General features: G+C 43.1%; 8 protein-coding genes across 8 annotated transcripts; 5 read left to right on the top strand and 3 right to left on the bottom strand.

Annotated features, from left to right (window-relative positions):
• Nucleotides 1-737: 737 nt before the first annotated feature.
• BDB00DRAFT_885412 (uncharacterized protein) lies at nt 738-4,093 on the bottom strand (the record flags this gene model as incomplete). Its single annotated transcript, XM_053128410.1, has 5 exons — nt 738-1,006; nt 1,116-2,969; nt 3,036-3,386; nt 3,447-3,778; nt 3,846-4,093. 5 exons carry the CDS (start codon nt 4,091-4,093, stop codon nt 738-740), a joined length of 3,054 nt encoding a protein of 1,017 aa, XP_052972987.1.
• Nucleotides 4,094-5,580: 1,487 nt separating this feature from the next.
• Nucleotides 5,581-6,765, bottom strand: BDB00DRAFT_185407 (uncharacterized protein). Its single transcript, XM_053116391.1, has 2 exons — nt 6,110-6,765; nt 5,581-6,025 (listed from the first exon to the last, which is right to left on the bottom strand). Exons 1-2 carry the CDS (start codon nt 6,482-6,484, stop codon nt 5,684-5,686), a joined length of 717 nt encoding a protein of 238 aa, XP_052972986.1. The 5' UTR covers nt 6,485-6,765; the 3' UTR covers nt 5,581-5,683.
• A 591-nt stretch (nt 6,766-7,356) lies between these two features.
• On the top strand, nt 7,357-8,651 carry BDB00DRAFT_858834 (Der1-like family-domain-containing protein). The gene is made up of 5 exons (XM_053125898.1): nt 7,357-7,561; nt 7,669-7,833; nt 7,918-8,040; nt 8,144-8,508; nt 8,593-8,651. The coding sequence occupies exons 1-4, from the start codon at nt 7,388-7,390 to the stop codon at nt 8,468-8,470; spliced, it is 789 nt and encodes a 262-aa protein (XP_052972985.1). The 5' UTR covers nt 7,357-7,387; the 3' UTR covers nt 8,471-8,508; nt 8,593-8,651.
• Nucleotides 8,652-9,160: 509 nt separating this feature from the next.
• On the top strand, nt 9,161-10,485 carry BDB00DRAFT_793235 (cytochrome C1 family-domain-containing protein; the record flags this gene model as incomplete). Its single annotated transcript, XM_053121193.1, has 5 exons — nt 9,161-9,226; nt 9,353-9,388; nt 9,508-9,674; nt 9,764-9,947; nt 10,027-10,485. The coding sequence occupies 5 exons, from the start codon at nt 9,161-9,163 to the stop codon at nt 10,483-10,485; spliced, it is 912 nt and encodes a 303-aa protein (XP_052972984.1).
• A 379-nt stretch (nt 10,486-10,864) lies between these two features.
• BDB00DRAFT_185343 (uncharacterized protein) lies at nt 10,865-11,893 on the top strand. The gene is made up of 2 exons (XM_053116390.1): nt 10,865-11,235; nt 11,309-11,893. The coding sequence occupies exons 1-2, from the start codon at nt 10,963-10,965 to the stop codon at nt 11,651-11,653; spliced, it is 618 nt and encodes a 205-aa protein (XP_052972983.1). The 5' UTR covers nt 10,865-10,962; the 3' UTR covers nt 11,654-11,893.
• Nucleotides 11,828-12,493, top strand: BDB00DRAFT_775817 (uncharacterized protein; the record flags this gene model as incomplete). Its single annotated transcript, XM_053120239.1, has 3 exons — nt 11,828-11,929; nt 11,990-12,109; nt 12,335-12,493. Coding segments are annotated over 3 exons (381 nt in total), but the record flags the coding sequence as incomplete, so codon positions are not given.
• Nucleotides 12,494-14,393: 1,900 nt separating this feature from the next.
• BDB00DRAFT_879356 (uncharacterized protein) lies at nt 14,394-15,261 on the top strand (the record flags this gene model as incomplete). The annotated part of the gene is made up of 4 exons (XM_053127858.1): nt 14,394-14,494; nt 14,630-14,748; nt 14,926-15,040; nt 15,102-15,261. 4 exons carry the CDS (start codon nt 14,394-14,396, stop codon nt 15,259-15,261), a joined length of 495 nt encoding a protein of 164 aa, XP_052972981.1.
• A 1,019-nt stretch (nt 15,262-16,280) lies between these two features.
• On the bottom strand, nt 16,281-17,243 carry BDB00DRAFT_858828 (3-oxo-5-alpha-steroid 4-dehydrogenase-domain-containing protein). Its single transcript, XM_053125897.1, has one exon. It carries the CDS (start codon nt 17,147-17,149, stop codon nt 16,319-16,321), a length of 831 nt encoding a protein of 276 aa, XP_052972980.1. The 5' UTR covers nt 17,150-17,243; the 3' UTR covers nt 16,281-16,318.
• Nucleotides 17,244-18,557: the final 1,314 nt, after the last annotated feature.

Here is an 18,557-nt window from a genome sequence, read left to right as displayed (position 1 = left end):
GTTCTCATGCGCATGTTGCCACCACCTTCTTCTTCCAACTTCAGTAAAAGCCCGCAATATAGATGGTTTTTACAAGAAATACCACAGAAACATGGTTACGCTTAATCTGGATAATCGGGTGCGGGGGCCCGAATGATTCCAGAACACCGGGATCACACCAGTGACACTGTATACATGGATTGAGGAAGTCGATTGTGGACCTCTTGCATTGTAGTAGCATTGTCATACCTCAGGTGGTAAGCACAGAAAAGTCAACTTCAGCTACATCATGCAACAAAGTTGGCCTTTGCTGTTTCGGATTTATGTCTGCCTGAAACTGAGTTCCCTTATATCCGGTATCCGGTTGACTAAAAGGAGTTTTCAGCCATTCGATGGTATGCTATACTGGAACGGGGAAGTGCTTCTTTTACCTACGGTCCATTTTTTTAAAACTAGGGTACATATACAGAAGTAATAGACAATATTTCACTTGTGCTACTAACCAACATCTTGACATGATTCTTAGCGAGAGTTACAGGTAGCAGCAGTAGCAAGGTTAAATGCATCCACATAAAGTATCATCATAGCCCGTATGAATAGTTGCATAATGCACGCATTCAGACACATAGCGACATTTCTAAAATAGCCCGAGTTTTCCCCACCATTTAGATCTGCATGTTTTGCATACAAACTATTTAATACATTTAGCCCTATTGGACACAGTAAAGAAAGACTACAGCAGAATTAAGTAATAGCTATTAAAATGAACCAGTGTTTTGTACATATCGCTTTTTGCACCAGTCTCGGACTGGCCCAAGAACAACCAGCAGTTCCCACGCGTGTGTTGCTACCATGTTACCTATCGAATAAACCCACAGTCGGTAACGGAAATACTGTGGAAGCACATTGTGTCCCAATGGGTTATTATAAGGCTCAATCGGGTAACTAGGCCTTGGGTACCCGAGTGACTCAAGTACATCAGGGTTGCCACAATTAAGACGGACTGCACATCCGAACGGGTTTGGATCTGTATAACAAACAAAATAACCGAACACAACAAAAAGAAAAGAAGTTTGCTTGTGCGTTAGCTCTTTTTTGGACCCTCCATCATCGCCTCTGTCGCTTTTGCCACTTACCCGCAAGTTCCCAGTAGCTAACAATGGCAATAAATACTGCGCACACAACCAGCAAGAGGTAGTTGCGGTACCACCGATCTCGAAACAGGTAACCATAATTAAAGATCAAGGCAGCGTTTACAAACTGGAAAAGTGAAACAAAGGTTAAAACGTCCGTTTCAAAACTGTCGCCTAGAAGCCACCATTTTGAGTTATCGACAGCTCGGGCATCCCATTCATTGCATCGGAAAAAGTCGTCGTGTGTATAAAGCATAACGAATGCTCCCATAAGGAAAAGTGCATTGATGACCAGTTGACCCAGGACTGACGCTAGTACTTCCGGACCAAGGATGCGTGCAGTAGGTCGTTGTGCGGAAAGCTGTTTAGCTGCTTTGGCTTGTGTCACCGCAAACGCGCAGAATAAAGTAATGAATGCATCGATGAGGATAAAGTTCCATTGCGAGAATGACATGGTGAAGTAAAAGGTGAATAGCTTTACTGTCGCCATGGTTTCTCCGTACATGATGAGATACTTGTAGCTTGCAAAAGAGGTAGCGAGCGCGGAGCGTCCTTGAATAACAAGTTCCACACAAGCCTTGACTGTGCGACTCGGTGTACTGAATGGACTGACCACTGATGCTTCTGCTTCAGACATGGCAATACCAACGTGAGCCGCCCTTAAAGCACCACAGTCATTTCCGCCGTCGCCACACATGGCCGTGATTACTTTCTCCATAAAGAGTTCGATACAAAGCATCTTATCGATAGGTGTCATGCGTGCAAATATTGTAATTGAGAATAAAAGCTCTCGTAGTCGTTCAGGATCATTTTTGAGTATTGTGCGGAAAGCATTCCCGGTGATGGCGAGCTCGAAACCATCGAATACTTCTGATTTCTCAGTTGTGTGCCGCATGTTGGTCTCTGTGTCGGTCCAGATTACTTGGCCATCCTCGTCCCTGACATCGCCAAGTAGTACAGGCCTATTGGACGGGAGCATGCCGCATGCCTGACCGATAGATACACCGGTTAACGCATTATCACCAGTGATCATAACCGTTCGAATGTCTCCTCGCTTAAGCTGCGCTATCGCATCCGTGGTATCAGGTTTAAGCATGTTTTTAAACAATACCAGTCCGAGCATGGACACATTCGATTCCAGTTGGTCTCTTGTCCAGCCACACACAGCCTCCTCGGAAATTTGCTTGCCAAGATTACGATGAGCCATGGCTAATACATAGCAACCGTCTCTTGCCAACTTGGATGCCTGTAGATCATAATTGTCCGGAACATTGGCACAGATTTCGCCGAGTCGTTCGAAAGAGCCTTTGACAAAAACGTGGATATCGCCTGTATCCATATCCACAGCAGCAACCGACATGGATGCGCGCGCATGCTGAAACTCGAATCTTTGAATGATACGGAGTTGAGAGCCTTTTACGCCTGGCGTGTGTGATCGGAGATGGATGGTTTCCTGTGCTAAATCAAGCGCCGCGCCTGTTGCTTCAAACATGACGATGTCTACTGGATTGCCTATATACTGATCATCAAGTACCGTGACAGAGTGACATGATGCTAAACCCATTCTTAGCAATTGTTCATGGTCGATATCAGGGTTCAAGTCTTGATAATGTTGTTTCATTTCGCCTAAACCCAAATTTGTTGCAGTGCTGTCATTCTTTTCCTTCTTTTCAATTTGATGGCGTACGACCGGCTGGACACCATTGTATTCGAGACCTTGGTTTGTCAGCGTTCCAGTCTTGTCAAAGCAAAATACGCGCACTTTGCCAGCCATCAAAATACGGGGTAAGTCAACAGAATAGATTCCGTTCTTTTTTAAACGACCACCAGCAACCGATTGTCCGACAACAAGAATAGCTATTTTTTTTTCATTTTAGAAACTTGACTATAAAACATATAAGTAAGGACCTTGTATTACTTTACCTGGAAGCAAAGGATTCATGACCTGGGCTGCACAGGTGGTACCGTAGAACCAAGCAGTCATACCAATCCCACCCAGCCACCATGATCCAATGCCAAGCAAGACGAGTGCCCAACAGAGCAGAACAGCAAAGACCAGTTTAAGCTGCTCGTTGAAAATAAAGGAAACAGGCTGAGGAAACAATATCTTTTGTACTAGCTGCCCCTTGTCAGTATTCGTACGTGTCGCCATAACGAGTGCCGTAGAATCAGAAGATGCTTGCTTGACCATTGTCCCAGCATACAAACGATGGATCTTTTCCTCCAAAAATGAAGCATCCCTCGCAGGAAACTTGCGGATAGGAAGGGGCTCGCCTATGATATAATGTCAGATTAACGAAAAGAGGCCCTGATTACAGTAACAATCAAACTTACCAGTGAGTGAGCTTTCATCTGTCACAACATCGCCTTTAAGTAGAACAGCATCCACTGGTACTAGTTGCTGTGATTGCACTCGAATAACGTCGCCAGGAACCAAGTCTGCGCTCGATAAGTTACAAACCCATTTGTCGTCTCGTAAAACATCGCATACACCAACATATTCAGCCATGCTCTTCACACGTTTCTCTGATCTTAGCCGAACGAACACCTTGATTATCGCAGCCAAAAGGATGACAGCGGTATCTGCCACACCGATTGGCCAATAGGCCAAGTAAAAGTAACACCACAGGATCATGAGTTGGTAAATGTAGAAGAATCCTGTAAGTCTAGATCGTAAAAGAACTTAGTAAAAGATACCCGGAGTATCATTAAACAGACTGCGAATTTACTCACTCTTCCCAAAGCGCCTGGAAGAAATTAGGAACAAGCACGTGGATAAAGTTTGGACCAAGACGTTCAAGGCGGTCGGCTGCTTGTTCTGACGTGAGACCGCCGTGATCGAATGCAATATCGGGCACTGTTTGCTCAAAAACGTCACGATCATGCTGATATACATAACGCGTACTGTGATATTCGAAATAACGGAATGTACTGCCGTGTTGAACAGGAACTGTAATTACGATTGAATCCAGACCCAGCATCTTCTTGACCTTGGTTTCGATGCGCTGTATCCGGTCCAATAAAACTCGACTTTGTCGTCCATCCGTGCCAACATCATCGAGTCGTTGAACGCTGCGTGGTTGCTCCACTTGTATATATTGTGCCTTCGTTAAAGACTGTCGGATGCGGAAAAAATTGCGTAAGCGAGAGCGCATAATGTTGATGACGAGATACCAACTGGTAGCTAAGAACCAGCAGACGCAGAAGGCTTTGCTCGACAGGTCATATGACCCATAAAACAATGCATACTGAATTCCTTTTATCTACATACAGGGTAAGGGGTTAGCATTGTGTTAAAACAAAGCACGCGATTTGATCGAGAGTCGCAGGAACTTACATAACCATAGTAATCGATACAAATGATAAGCAAAAACACCATCCAACCGATTGACACAAGCGAAGTATAAATCACCATCCATATGCCGAATATATCATTGCTATACCCCGTGAAACGCTCTCTTTCATTATTGTTGGTTGATGTCGGCGCTTTCTAATCCATGATGGAGCTTATGGTGAGAAACCATCCTAGTCCAAACTTTGATATCATACTGCATAAGAAAGCAGGTGCATATGTCTTGAGTCCTATACCTTTTCACGTGCTTTCTTATACATGATCCATATTACGAGGAATACGTAAAATGCCAAATAGATAAATATATACGAGAGAAATGTTGGAGCTAAAGAAAGTTGCAATAGAAAACGGAGGAAAATGGAACGTATAAGCGATTTGTTTGAATTTTACTTAATAGGTACTGTTGTCTTGCACCTTCTGTCGGAAAAGTCATGCTTGCAGGCGCTTTGCATACGTTCCACACCGCATCTTTTTGGCTGCTTGCAGGAAGCTCTGTCCAAGTGGGATAAGATGATTGATTTAACGCAGCTGCACATGCTCGATGGATTTGTTGTTCCGCAATGGAGGCGTCGTAATGTGGTATATCGACCGTAAGCTGTCCTGTCGAGCATGCCTGGAAGGATTGGTCTCGCTGTATTGAGGGGCATTGGCAAACGTTGGTTGTGCTCCTACATACAGACCGACACGAGCCATCAGGGCAAAGGGGGTAGGGGCATGTTTGCGAATTGATGCGTGTTGGGCAATCTCTGAGCAGGTCGGTAACGCATAACACCGGACAAGTGACATTATAACGAGTTACAGCTGGACACGTCGTGCCATTATTGTATTGATAGTTCACTGTTCAATTACACAAAGATGCGAAGCGTCGTGGTATTTATTAATGTGTTGCTCTTGCTACTCTCCTTATTGCTCTATCACAACAGGGAGGAACATAGAAAAGAGAGACATGCCTTGATGAAAGCGGGGTATTGCGAGCACGCCATCTTGAGTCAGAATAGTCGACAAGAGCAGTAGCAGCATAAGCAATGGTGACTGAAAAGTAGGAGCTTTCATGGGCTGCTGTGTTAAGAGGAGGATGGAAAGAAAGAGATAAAATATTACGTATACAGTAAAGGGTAGGATGCGAAATAAAAGAATGAAAAAGTAACAACAAAAAGATAAACCAGCTTTTTAAAACCTTCCGATGACAACAGGAAATTCTCCCGCATTCAACCTTCTTTTAACCTTCTTTGAGAGCTTCAGGATCTGCGGCCGGCATATGTCGCATATACCACCTTCGTCGTGCGACTGTCATGATAAAATACACAGCCAATATACAACACAGTACTTGCATAAATAGCGCGTTGGGTTCTGGATCCTGTTCTAGTTGTGCCTGGTGATCCGGAGGTATTAATGTTGCCTCTGATAGTGTACCATCAATAGTCGTAGTAATCATAGTATCTGCAGCAATGGTGCTGTCTGCTGCAGTAGGTGGCGATGGTGCCACAGGACGGTCAATATGCCTCCTTTTCTTAATCGTAAAAGAGAACTCCGGTAGTAAATGATAGTTGTCGTAGTCCATCTAAAAAAACAAACAGGCGGTGTTAACTTGAGATCCTCCTTTCGTTGCAGATACAGAACAAACAGAAGCAGTTGATCATTTTACCACAACCATCCCCTGAACACGGAATACATTCGACATTGAATTATATACGTCGTCTCGTGCTGAAGTCCATGATAACTCTATCGGCCACGATTTGAGCTTTGCATCGACGTGTCCAATGGACCCGGCCCAGTCAACGGATTGTTCCTCTGGAACCTCTTCTTCGCATGCGACCGGCGCATATTCGTCTTCGTTAAAGTTAATAAATTCACCCACGGTCTGGTTATCTGCGTTCTTGACTTGCAATAGAATGCCTTGATATTCTTGCCGACCGTTGACTTTGATAGTAAACGGCTCAACGTCGGTGGTTTGACTGATTTGGATGCTGTAGCAATTGTTGCAGGTCGACTTGGACGGTCCATGGCCGATCGTACCCATCAGATCGAGATTACACTAAATCTTTCAATATAAGCTTCCTTCTTGTTCCTAGATTGATGTGAAACACAATCTCGAGTGAGGGAGGGGAGACAGTACATACAGTACCAGGTGCATTAGGGTATGCATTTGCGAGACAGAGTATACTAGCAAACGTAAAGATCGATGACCATGACCGTTGCTTAGATTTCATGGTTGTCGTCGGAAAAACTAAGCAGTTGGCTGCTAGGCTGTGTGATCATCCAAAAAGAGAAAAATAGAGTGCTGTCAGTCTCAGCGCAGAAACCACCCTTTGTGCCCGCTCTTGCCGGTCTTTTGACTATTGAGGTCTATCTTGAAATATTGGATGACAATTTAGATATGACACATTAATGTACACTCAATAAGCGAAGCAAAGCTAGTATGAGATAATGGCTCTAGCATATATTGTAGTCATTCGCTGAATGTATGTATACATTTTTTTATGGTGCTTGAAACAAATGCGTAGAAAGATCATCAGGAACTGCGCTGATATTGTTCTTCGTTAGTGATGCATCCTTTATTCAATTATGTGGCAGGAATAAGTTAATGTTAGCCACATCTACTCACTGTACAGTATGCGCAACATCAACCTGAAATACCCGTGCATTCAATTTCTTGACATATCGTTTTGTGGCTTTCGGTTCAGAAAAAAAAAGGCTGTGCGAATTTTTGTTCTGGCTTGCATGTTTGTGACAATTCTCGTATAGCCTTGCTTAGGTCCGCGTAACAATGAAACGATCCATTAGGGAAGCGTAACATTAATATGCTGTTGAGCGAATCAGCCTCATTACCTCATGCATGATAAAAAGCAGGAAAATTCAAATTCGGATAATTTTGATTTCGAGCTGGTACGACGTGGCGACGTGGCGTGTTTCTCTTGCAACTATGCCACCCCAAGCAGGACAAGCTCGAAATGAGCTTTTAGACTGGTATCAATCAATACCGCCCATCACAAAGGCAATCTTCACCCTATCCATAGTCACCACAGTGGCACCCGCACTAGGCCTTGTGAGCCCATTCCAGTTAATACTTAACTGGAACGCAATCACTAAATTACAGGTACGTTTTGTTACGAACAACGGGCACGCCTTCACTTTTGCTTTTCTCGATCTAGTTCATAATGCTGACACTGTTTTATCTCGTCTTCTACTCGTTTATCCCAACAGCTATGGCGATTAATTAGCTCGTTCTTTTTGCACAAACTCGATCTGGGCTTTGCTATGAATCTCTACTTCGCATATCGCCAATCACTTCAACTGGAAAACGAGGTTTTTGCCGGTAGAACTGCAGATTATCTCTATTTTCTTCTTGTCACCTCGATTATGCAGCTGGTAACGTTATACTATACATACAGTCTGTGCTATACTTGGATTAATCTAAAAGCTTTACGTTTTGATTGTCTATGCTGGACTTAGGCTGCAGCACGTTATTTGGATCTGTATGTTTTGAGCGATGGTTTGATGATGACTCTCACCTACTTGTGGTCCCGACACTATCGCGACGTACCAATGACATTTATGTTTGGTATCAGGTTTAAAGTAAGCTTTGATATGTCATTTGGGGTTGATATAGAGCAATAAAACGTTAAAAGATGTGATGAGGAGGACTAATATTGTAAAATGGATATCTCAACCTTGACAGGCACAATATCTCCCATGGGTATTGGTTGGCTATAGCTATTTGACTCCTGGAGGCAGTGTTGTCGGTTCTCTGGTTGGCATTGCAGCTGCGCACATCTATTACTACTTAACAACCACATATCCAAGCCAAGGTGGACGTCGATATCTGTCAACGCCAGCCTTTTTACAACGCCTATTCCCGCAAACAACCGCCAGAGGAGGATTCACCGCTGGTGGTGGATTCCAGATGTGGCCTGGTAATCAACAGCAACAGCAGCAGCAGCAGCCACAACGCACCAACGTTTTCGGTGGACACTCGTGGGGACGTGGTCAGCGTTTGGGAACTTAATAAGCAAAGGGATACAGTGTATATTTGCAGGGTCGACACTAATAAAAAGAGATGAGACCTTAAATCAATTGACGAGCTTCTAAAATACCAGACGTTTGCTCAGTATCTATGCATCTATTTACTTTAAAAAGCTGTCAATGTGTATATCAGAGTCTTATATCATTAAAAAGCAAAGCTAGCTGGTCAATTTTATATAACAGTGTGAATAATATTTAGAGTTGCATCAATTATTCCTGGTCACCTTTCTACGTTTTCAACGTAAAGTATAATAGCCTTTGCAACAATAGCAATAGCAGCAGTTATTGCCTATGGGCAAGGCTGCTGAAACCTAGCAGCACAAGCCATAAATAAGCATTAATCAACAGTATATTAGCATACAGATGTTCATATATTCAAACAGGTGAAAGGTATGGAGGTAGTAACGATCCTGGAAAGAACATGTCGAGCACAATCTGGGGTAAAGGAGTGTATTGAACGTGCCATTCAACTCACCCGGGCGGCTGAGATTGGATTACGTCACATGCGAAGGCAGAGTCCAAAGAACAGCGGGGGCTCTAACGAGCAATTTTTTTGAGTCAACAAACTTCCCTCTTTCTTGTCCAGCCAAGCTCCAAACCCAACTCGGCTGCTGCTTTTTCTGTCTTCTTTGCTTGTTGGACATACCCCCTACTCCTCCCTACTCTTTACCTCATGTTCTCTCGGATTGCGCCCGCAACGAAGCGCTCTGCTCAACAGGCCTTCAAGCCCGCTGTTCAGGTAATTTCGGATACGCAATTCAACAACAATAACGCCACGCGATGTTCGCCCTTTAACACGCGCAAATGTATATATCCTCGCAACAAACTTCCATCGACTGACGTTGTATAATTTGTATTCAATTAGGCTCGTTTCGCGTCGACCAAGCCTGCTGCTGCTCAAGTAGGTTGATTTTCTTGTGGCTGTTGTTATCGCTGTTGCTGTTGGATCGTTGTATACTGCTTTGACAATCCCTCGAATCAAAAAAAATAGTGACAAACTGACATGATTATCATTTCTAGCATCCTAAGCAAGTCGCTGCTGTTACTGCTGGTATCGTCGGTGCCACTGGTTTGGCCTACATGTACGCCGACAGTGGTATCTCTGCCAACATGGCCGACGAAGGTCTTCACCCTCCTTCGCACCCTTGGCCCCACAGCGGCCCATTGAGCACCTACGATCACGCTTCGTACGTAAAAAAACATTGAAACGAAAAATGACGATAATGTGGATGGTTGAACGACGGGAAAAAAAGACTGATGATTTTTATTTCGGCAGTATTCGTCGTGGTTACCAGGTCTACAGAGAAGTCTGCTCTGCTTGTCATTCGCTCGACCGCATTGCTTGGAGAAACTTGATCGGCGTTTCTCACTCTGAGACCGAGGTTAAGGCCATGGCTGAGGAAGTCGAATATGAGGACGGTCCTGATGATAACGGTGATATGTTTATGAGACCCGGCAAGGTAAGGAAAAAAAGAGAGAACTGGAAGAGATGTATATCTGCACTAGGTTCTGATAGCCATGGATGGTGATTTTCAATAGCCCTCCGATTACATGCCCAGACCCTACGCCAACGAGGAAGCTGCCCGTGCTGGTAACGCCGGTGCTTTGCCCCCAGATCTTTCTTTGATCACCAAGGCTCGTCACGGTGGTGAAGACTACGTCTTCGCCCTTCTGACCGGTTACATGGACCCACCTGGAGGTGTCGAGGTCCGTGAAGGTTTGAACTACAACCCCTACTTCCCCGGTGGTGCCATTGCCATGGCCCGTGTTCTTTTTGATGAACTCGTCGAGTACGAAGATGGTACCCCTGCCACTACCTCCCAGATGGCTAAGGATGTCTGCACTTTCTTGGCCTGGGCTGCTGAACCTGAGCACGACGATCGTAAGAAGATGGGTATGAAGGCTACCGTCATTTTGTCAGGTTTGACTCTGTTGTCCATCTGGCTTAAGCGCTTCAAGTGGGCTCCTATTAAGTCTAGAAAGATCGTGTACAAGTAGGTTTTATCTCTCGATTTATGGTTCTTTTAAAGATTATTTAGGGACATTTATGACTAACATTGTTTTTCTTTTCCAATACTATCTGTAGCCCTCTCAAATAAAAACATTCATCTATCATTTCAATTGTACACAAAGCGAAGATACTTGGCATTGAAAGGTTTTCTGTTTTCGCTTATCTCCATGTACTTTTTTTCCCGAAAAGATTTTTAAAAATAAGGACATAATTACGTTATTAGAGAAACATCATCCAAACCATCCATCTTCTGTTTCCTTTTCGTTGTTTGCGATGTTGTACTCGGTATTGCGGAGTGCATATGCATGTTGTGTGTGCGAGAGAGGGATAGAATCGAAAGAAAAAGGGAATGGTCCAGCAAGGAACCATTCGCTGCGCTTAAGTCAATGCAGCATTAACCTAATGCATAGCAACAATGCATAGCCACCTAAAACGTCGATGACAACATCATCAAAAGGGCGAGCATGTGTAACGGGAACCCAGCACTTCCTTTCTTGTCGATCACCAAAGCATTGCGCTGCTTCTTCGCCTCCGTTTTTCGACCGAACCCAATGTCTCAACCGTCTAAAGAATGGGTTCAACAGCGCCTAGCTGTACTCAGAAAGCAAGCCGGTTTTGCTTTCAATAATGATTTGTTTATATCAATTCTGCTTTGTCTCATTTCTGGACGTGACAAGCACCTTATTCTTACAGCTGCCCCGCATCGCTTGCCCGAAGTTGCTCAAATGGCTACCCTGGTATTGTGGCATTGTTAGATCAGATCAACTGTAAAACTGCCATGCTGACTCACAACGAGTAATGCCTCGCTAGATATGCCGCAGTCTATTTGGATTCTCCACTTCCAATGTCGTCTGTCAACAAAGTCAAAGCCCAACCGATCTTATTCAATCGCTTTTTGCAGCTACCAGGGACGACTACACTGAACCAACAGAGCACCGAAACAGTTCGCACAAATTATTCGGAGACTCGCTGCACCCATCCGACAGCGGAAGCCGACATAGACCAACCCAGTCCATGCAAACATTAGATTCACGGCCTTCGCTTATGTCCTATCCTAGTATTAAAACCATGAACAACCGTAGTCATGTAAGCGCTCATTGTTTTGCTTGTCTTTTTTGGCCACAGTCGCTCAGTTTTGCCGTATTCATCGCTTAGTATGACGAGGATAATCGAACTGCCCATCCAGTGAGTCCTATTGATTTCAATGTACCAACGAGAAGACGATCTCCTCCGCAAAATATACGTTATACCCACTTGTCCGCTGATCGACGGGATACTATTAGTGCAAGCAGCAGTACCAGGAAGGAATCTGAGTACACTCTAGGAGTGGATTCAATACAAAGGACATCTTCTGGTGGCAAATTGGCGCAGTCTGTTATAATACAAAGGCTTGATGATACAAATGAGCATGTTCAAGCTACTTTGCTGGAGGTATATTGCTAGTTTTTCAAACAGAGGCTGCTTAAATGCTAAGAATAACATGATCTAAAGCTTATAGTTGCAAAAGAACTCAAGATATCCAATGCCCGTTACACTGTACCAAAGCCATACTTTATAGTTATTGTAGTTTTACCTCAAAACTACAAACGCACCAATACGTCGTCTCAACTGGTAAAGTGATTCTGGGCTGCTTTTTTTATGCAAGGAAGTTAACTCAGAGATATGGTGCATTTAGCTGGATAGGTTTTTTGTGAGCTACAATTTCGACGAAGATGCATTTGGATCATTCGGTTCCCCTCGAGGACCCGTTCGGCGGACAGCGCTTATGAAAAATGAGGCATGTGTTGATACTGAAACAAAATCATGGGGAATGACTTACATTTGTCTTGTTTATAGGAAATTAAGGCTTTGGCGGCCCAAGTGTCGCACGTTCATATCAATATCGATATCACACGTTACATACGCGATATAGTGGTCGGGATCCGGACACATCCGCTTGTGCAAGGCGGGCTTACCGCCAGATCATCACAGGAGTTTGTCATAGTGACCAAGTAAGCAACACTGCTCATCTCGCTATCTTCATTTCTCGTTTTTACACACACACACTCTTTCTTCAACGAACGCAATGAATATGTCACTGATCGCTACAAATTTAGAGCACTAGCCGCGTTATTCCAAAGGAATTATTTGACACCAGATTTGGTTACAATCGCTGCTGATAAGGTGCTGGGACATCGTATTCGGGTTCTACTTAAGGGGAATGAATCACAGCCGCAGACTGTTACAGAAGTTGTAGCCGACGTGCTTCGGATTGTATACGTTCCTGTCTAATTTACGATATATTCTTCTGTATACCACAGATCTGTTTATACCCACACTTAGTTTCATAATAAAACGTTGCATAATATGACAAGTTTCAGTTAGTTTTTTTTTGGAAGAAAGTAGCTACAAATGACTTGGGATTGGGGCTTAGAATTTTTTGAAGAAATCGGTAAATCTGGTTGTGGTTATCTTCGGACCAAAGAAATTCAAGCCTTGATATAATCTGCTGATAAGGTCTATGAAGCAGTTGTTTATACTGAAGTCACCTAAAATATAGAAGTGATAGGGATCAAGAAAGAAAAAGTCTTCAATGCTTCTAATAACGAAACAATAGATACAAAAGAGAGATATAAACAAAAAGAAAAAGCAAACAATGATCAACATCCGAGAGAACATGACTGCAGACCTTCGTTATTGTTTTCGTTGTGCATTTTATATGATAAGCAATGATTCGTGCTTTGTGATTCTTCCATATCGCGGTGATGGTAAAATGCTTAGTTTAAAGTAGTAGAGCTACTAAGAATTGGGCAAAGCAGTTAGCATTGAGCTAATATACACTGGTGTTAATGTCTTTGCGATACAAAAACGATGTATTGCTTCAGAAGTTGAGTACTAGTACTACATATGAGAGCATGGAAACTTTCAGAAAAAATGTTTTACACGCTGCCATTTTTCCAGATGAGATACGTAGGCCATATGTTAAAGTTTCTCGTATAATCAATTGCTTGCTATATTACCGCATTATTTTCGCGATTGCTACAATTTCAATATTATGCTGAAGGAGCCAAACGAAAAAGATGATTGAATAAAACCAAATGCTGGCAAAGGTTTGCGACGAATAACGAGATAAATCATTCCCTGTTTCGTTACTCGCCGTTCTCGATCGCTCTAACATCGGTAAAAGAGTGTATCTAATCACCATCAAGGAAATATGACAAGCAATAGCAACTATGATGTGGAAGCATCAACATAGTACTCTTTATGAGTAAATGTCTAAGAAATGCTTAAGTTTCTGGTTAACAGTAGATATCGAAGTTAACGACAATGAATTTATCTTCATTTTATATTAGTTATGTTTATGATAAGACGATATAATCAAGTACCAGTATTATATTCATTAGTGTTGAATACGTAGCTCTCTTTGTTGAGCATAACTCCTCAAACATTGCACTCAAAAGGTTGGTGATCGAGTATGATTGCTGTCTAAAATATTGGCTTGAAGCACGGTCTTAGCTTCTATCATACAGCTGCAGTAAAGACGGGCCCTCAGCTCATCATTGTCCGGTTTCTTTAGGGACTTGGGGAAGGGATAACACCAGGGCTTGTTTACCACACATTGGTGTGTTACACAAAACGCGAGCCATTCCTGCTGTTTTTTCCACAGGCTCGATATTCATAGCTGGAGTAAGTAAAATAGCCTGGGTTATCTATATTATTTAACTCATGAACAGTCGAGAATACTGTAGTTATTGCGAGTTAGGCATTAGACGGAAGCATTGCACAGTCCAGAATTATACAGATCTTTCAAAAGGTACATACAGAGCAAATCCTAGCAAATGCGAAAATGTTCATATTTGCTATTGTTCACATGGACGGGGTACAGGGAATAGTTGGACGACAGTGAATATTCATCATGGAGGCTTTACCCGCGGCTCTGCTGCGCATCGCATTTTGCGGGCTGCCACCGAATGACCCCGGCCGAGAAGACACGCTGCAAGTCTCATCTTACATCAGGTAAAAGCCTAAATTAAATATTATCTACTTGATTTCTCGTAGTTTTGGATACCCATGAGCGAGAGCTGGTTCTAGAGTATAGGCATGGGAAAACGGATATAATATGATACAGAAATTACACTTTCATGGAAACAGTGTTTTGACGTGTTTCGTAGCTGGAAGACACACTTGTTACTGTGGTGGCATCTTGCTTGCTGACATTAGCCAGATGCGTGAAATATTTATGTCCACAATCATACGTGGTTTTGAATTCGGTAGTTTTTTGACACAAGCATTCACTACACCAACATACACAGCACTTATGTAGCCTTTGCCTCCCTTCGCTCTAACAGAATGAATTAATACATAATATACGTGTTGTTGGCGAAATCAAAACCATTAATGTCTCTCTTGTGATCTTCATTGGCTCAGACTATTTTCATATCCCACAGTTGGCTATGCATTAGTGATTTCCTTGAGAGAAATATCTCCTGAGCTGACTGCACCGTATGTCGATATCCAGTATTTCGCAGTTACTGGACCAGTGATCATTGCTGGTGATGCCGCGTCCAACAGTATACAGTACCTTTTTGATTAGGATGGTATGATTGATTAACATTTCTCGTAGTCAGAGCGAGCGAGCGGTCGCTTTCGAATTTATTACGGCAATTGGCAGTACCGGAAGTCTGTTTGGTGGCCTTTTTATTGTGGTGACCATGCTCCTGCCTATATCCATGGGCATTTCATTATGTTGGGACTGGTCGAAACACATTTCGTATCATCTTTAAATTTTTAAACCTGAATCATACAGAGCCAATTTGGAGCATGAAGCACAAATGCGGCTGATGAAGAAGATATCGCGACAACATCATCCACGCCGGACGATATAAATATATGGAGTTTTATTTAAAACATAAAGCACGATGACTAAAGACTTGAAATTGTTAAACTTATACTCCAGGTGCACGTTATCTGGAATACAGCAGCTTATTGATACGTCTCGTAAACTGGGTATAATGAGTGAAAAGTCTAAATATCATGTTGGATAAAGGAACAAGTAGTATAATCCAATTTATTATAAGCAGCAGCAGACCTTTGGCGCTTGATTTCCAGAGTATGATAATTGGATCATGCAGTACAGAACTGATACCCTATCAACTAGCTCTGTAGAACTCAAAAGAAAATGAGGTATCGAACTTGCCAAAGTTTCAGCACACGGAACTTTATCAAATCAACCATGCCAAATAACTTAAAAGAACGGGTGGCGATAAGGGGTTCGACAAATGCATTCGAACTCTACCCAAGGAGAATGAATCATAGTCCGCCCGCTGCTGATTATTTCGTAGAGCGCACCTGGCTCCTTGCGATGACGACAATCTTTGCTGTAATAGTTTGCTCTCCTTACTGGGCTACGGTTGTCTGAGGAGTAGTCGCATAATATGTTGCTAATTTGCTTGCTGTTGTAGGAGTGAATGGTGCTATGACGTAGAATGCTTAATGAAGTACGTTTCTCAAACAAAAGCTGGATGTATATGTGAGTGGGTGTATGGCACACCATATACGGTAATATGACCGAATTTGCTTTTTCAAAATTAAGTCCACCAAAACGATATACATCCTTAGTACAATTACTTGCGCAGTGCTGTAGGCAGACAAGTAGGTGAATTTCAAAATTAGCTCACAGTTGGATGCAGCAATTAAAGACCATTAGTACTGCTCTATCCCATTTCCGGGGCGAGCGGAATAAGTGGAGCAACACATCGCGATTAGTACAGTTCAAAAACGAGAAAAAGAACGGAATTTGATCTGATGGTATCACAGAAGTTTATTCAGATTCTAATTTAATCACCAGATGCCAGGTAACAATCTCTTGCGGTTTTTCAGCTCGGCCTTCTCGTCGTCAGACAAGCGAGTCTTGTACCATTCGTAGGTGCTGTTGGAGCGGATCGTCAGATAAACAAATGGGAAGCTGTTGACCATTAAAGAAGCTGTGTTTTGACTGAGAAGAATGATGCCAAGGAAGCTAAGCTGCTCGGTTGCGTAGTGAGGTGTAACACAGTAATCGAACAATCCTCCGCGGGGAAGGAAGTACTGCTTCTTCTTTTCGCCCTTCTCCTGCGATTCGTTAATTTTAGATGTTTCCTTGGAAGTCTTGGTGCGAAGGCGGCGGAGAAGAATGTGGTGGTAACCGTTCAGCAATTCGCCAATGATGAAGCAGGCCATACCTGCGACATAAAAGTTGCGGGTGAAGGCACTGGAGGGTAAGCGTCGGACAACAGCAAGGTTGAGTGCAGCAGATGTGGCATAGGATGCGGCGATAGTAAGTGACGTCTTGACATCGGTAGAGCCGCTATAGATATGGACAAATGCGACTTCCAGGACGCGCTTCATGAAGTGCACAAAGGTAACGGCATTCACGATCTGGAACCGGGCTTCGTCGCTGGCGTTCCGGTTCAAAATGGCTACAATGACACTTGGGACATAGATCACAAACATGCCAAGCTTGCTAGGAAGCTGACTGACGCCGGCGATGCTTCCAAACTTTGAGTAGGCCATGGGACTCGATTTTTCGGTGAGCAAGGAGGTAGCACCCATAAGAACGCCGTAAAGCGTTGCACCTCCGGTGAAATAGTTCCAGTCAGGAACGTACAAGCCAGGCCAGATAGAGAAACCCATGTTAAATATTATTCGGATTTGTATATAGAGAGATTAAGGTAACTGGATTAAATAAATGAGAGAAAAGGAAAGTAAAGGGGACAAAGAAACGTCGAGATGCACGAAAAAAAACTATCGTGTTGAGGTGACACTTATATTATTGTCGGGGATGTCATTTTTGTGTGACCTCCGCTTTGTATCAGCAGAATTCCAGGCATCCATGTACAGTAGTGGGTTGCCAGGGAGCTTCTTTAATTCTGCGACAGTGTACGTAAGCCGCGGCATGTATCGTACATGCAAGTGCATGTATCATCTATTTTCATTCTTCAAACGTCCTGTACAGCTTCTCTAAATATATACATTCACAAGTTGAAGATTCTTTAACTAGATATTACAATCCACTCGTGTAAATACTCGGGCGCGAGCGATGGTATGATCGAGTTTTTGTATTAAACCATGTGCGTGTGTCCGACGATCACATCACACTCGAAAAACACGAGCTACCGGAGTTCTTCTTGCCAACCCTAGTTAGACCATACCCGCCACTTCCATCTTCATAGCAAGAGTATTGCTGACAAAGCAAAACTGTCACCATTAAAAACGAGGCAAATTAAGTTGCTTTAACGCGGACCCTAGAGTAGATCCTTTAAGTAACTTTAAGTAACAAAACGACAGATGGATACAACATAGTTTCACATCATCTTATTTTTCTGCAGTTACAATGAGGGAAGCATCCTTAGCATGTAATTTAACTACTAACGCGTCACTTATATTAGGCGTACTATATGATATTACCATTCCCCGTTAATATTCTCCATAAGATGGGTTATGACCTTGTACAATGCACTATGTACAGCCTCTTACTACTCAGAGAATGACATCTCACGCTATGCGGACATACGAAACAGAAATAACTCCCCAAAACAGCCAAAGCTTTGTTGTCGCGGCAACTCCTCGTAATTTACCATCCCATATGAAATGGCTAAATATGGCATGTCGTTGATACCAGCATCCATTGACGGCGTATTGCTCACGTTTGAAGAGAGAAGAGCAGATAATGCCCGCATAACAGATTCGACAAGTGTGAGGTGCCAGTACAATGGGGATCTCTACAACATTCTAGTACGTACAGCAGGATGTGACATTTCCAACAGGTCCTTTTATTAAAAATGCAAAGTGACAAGGGAAGCTGTATTTTCTCTCCCCCGTTATTCTGCGTTATTCTATTGAGCAATCCTCGATTGGTTTTACTTGTCGTGTTTGTTTCGCATGAAAACAGCGCAGCATGTACACAGCTGCCATCGTTCGGACAGGGCAGTAGTGCCAGCCGTGGACCTCCTTTTATTTCGCAGTTGGTAGGTAGTAGACCAACATAATATCGTGGTAATTATATATTCGTGTATAGTTGCTCCTAGCTGCTCCAATCAGT

Source organism: Zychaea mexicana (assembly GCF_025766255.1).
Source record: "Zychaea mexicana strain RSA 1403 chromosome Unknown BDB00scaffold_171, whole genome shotgun sequence".
NCBI lineage: Eukaryota > Fungi > Mucoromycota > Mucoromycetes > Mucorales > Lichtheimiaceae > Zychaea > Zychaea mexicana.
Note: the sequence above shows the minus strand (reverse complement) of the source record. Positions and strands in the feature narration are given on the sequence as shown.

Bases quoted from the DNA above. Each gene is read 5' to 3' on its own strand.
- BDB00DRAFT_185407 (XM_053116391.1), bottom strand. From the start codon at position 6,484: ATGGGTACGATCGGCCATGGACCGTCCAAGTCGACCTGCAACAATTGC. The intron at 6,026-6,109 runs GTAAAATGATCA...TTGTTTTTTTAG, and splicing joins GTGTTCAGGGGATGGTTGTG to ATGGACTACGACAACTATCA.
- BDB00DRAFT_858834 (XM_053125898.1), top strand. From the start codon at position 7,388: ATGCCACCCCAAGCAGGACAAGCTCGAAATGAGCTTTTAGACTGGTAT. The intron at 7,562-7,668 runs GTACGTTTTGTT...TTATCCCAACAG, and splicing joins ACGCAATCACTAAATTACAG to CTATGGCGATTAATTAGCTC. The intron at 8,041-8,143 runs GTAAGCTTTGAT...CAACCTTGACAG, and splicing joins TGTTTGGTATCAGGTTTAAA to GCACAATATCTCCCATGGGT.
- BDB00DRAFT_185343 (XM_053116390.1), top strand. From the start codon at position 10,963: ATGTGTAACGGGAACCCAGCACTTCCTTTCTTGTCGATCACCAAAGCA. The intron at 11,236-11,308 runs GTATTGTGGCAT...ATGCCTCGCTAG, and splicing joins TTGCTCAAATGGCTACCCTG to ATATGCCGCAGTCTATTTGG.
- BDB00DRAFT_858828 (XM_053125897.1), bottom strand. From the start codon at position 17,149: ATGGGTTTCTCTATCTGGCCTGGCTTGTACGTTCCTGACTGGAACTAT.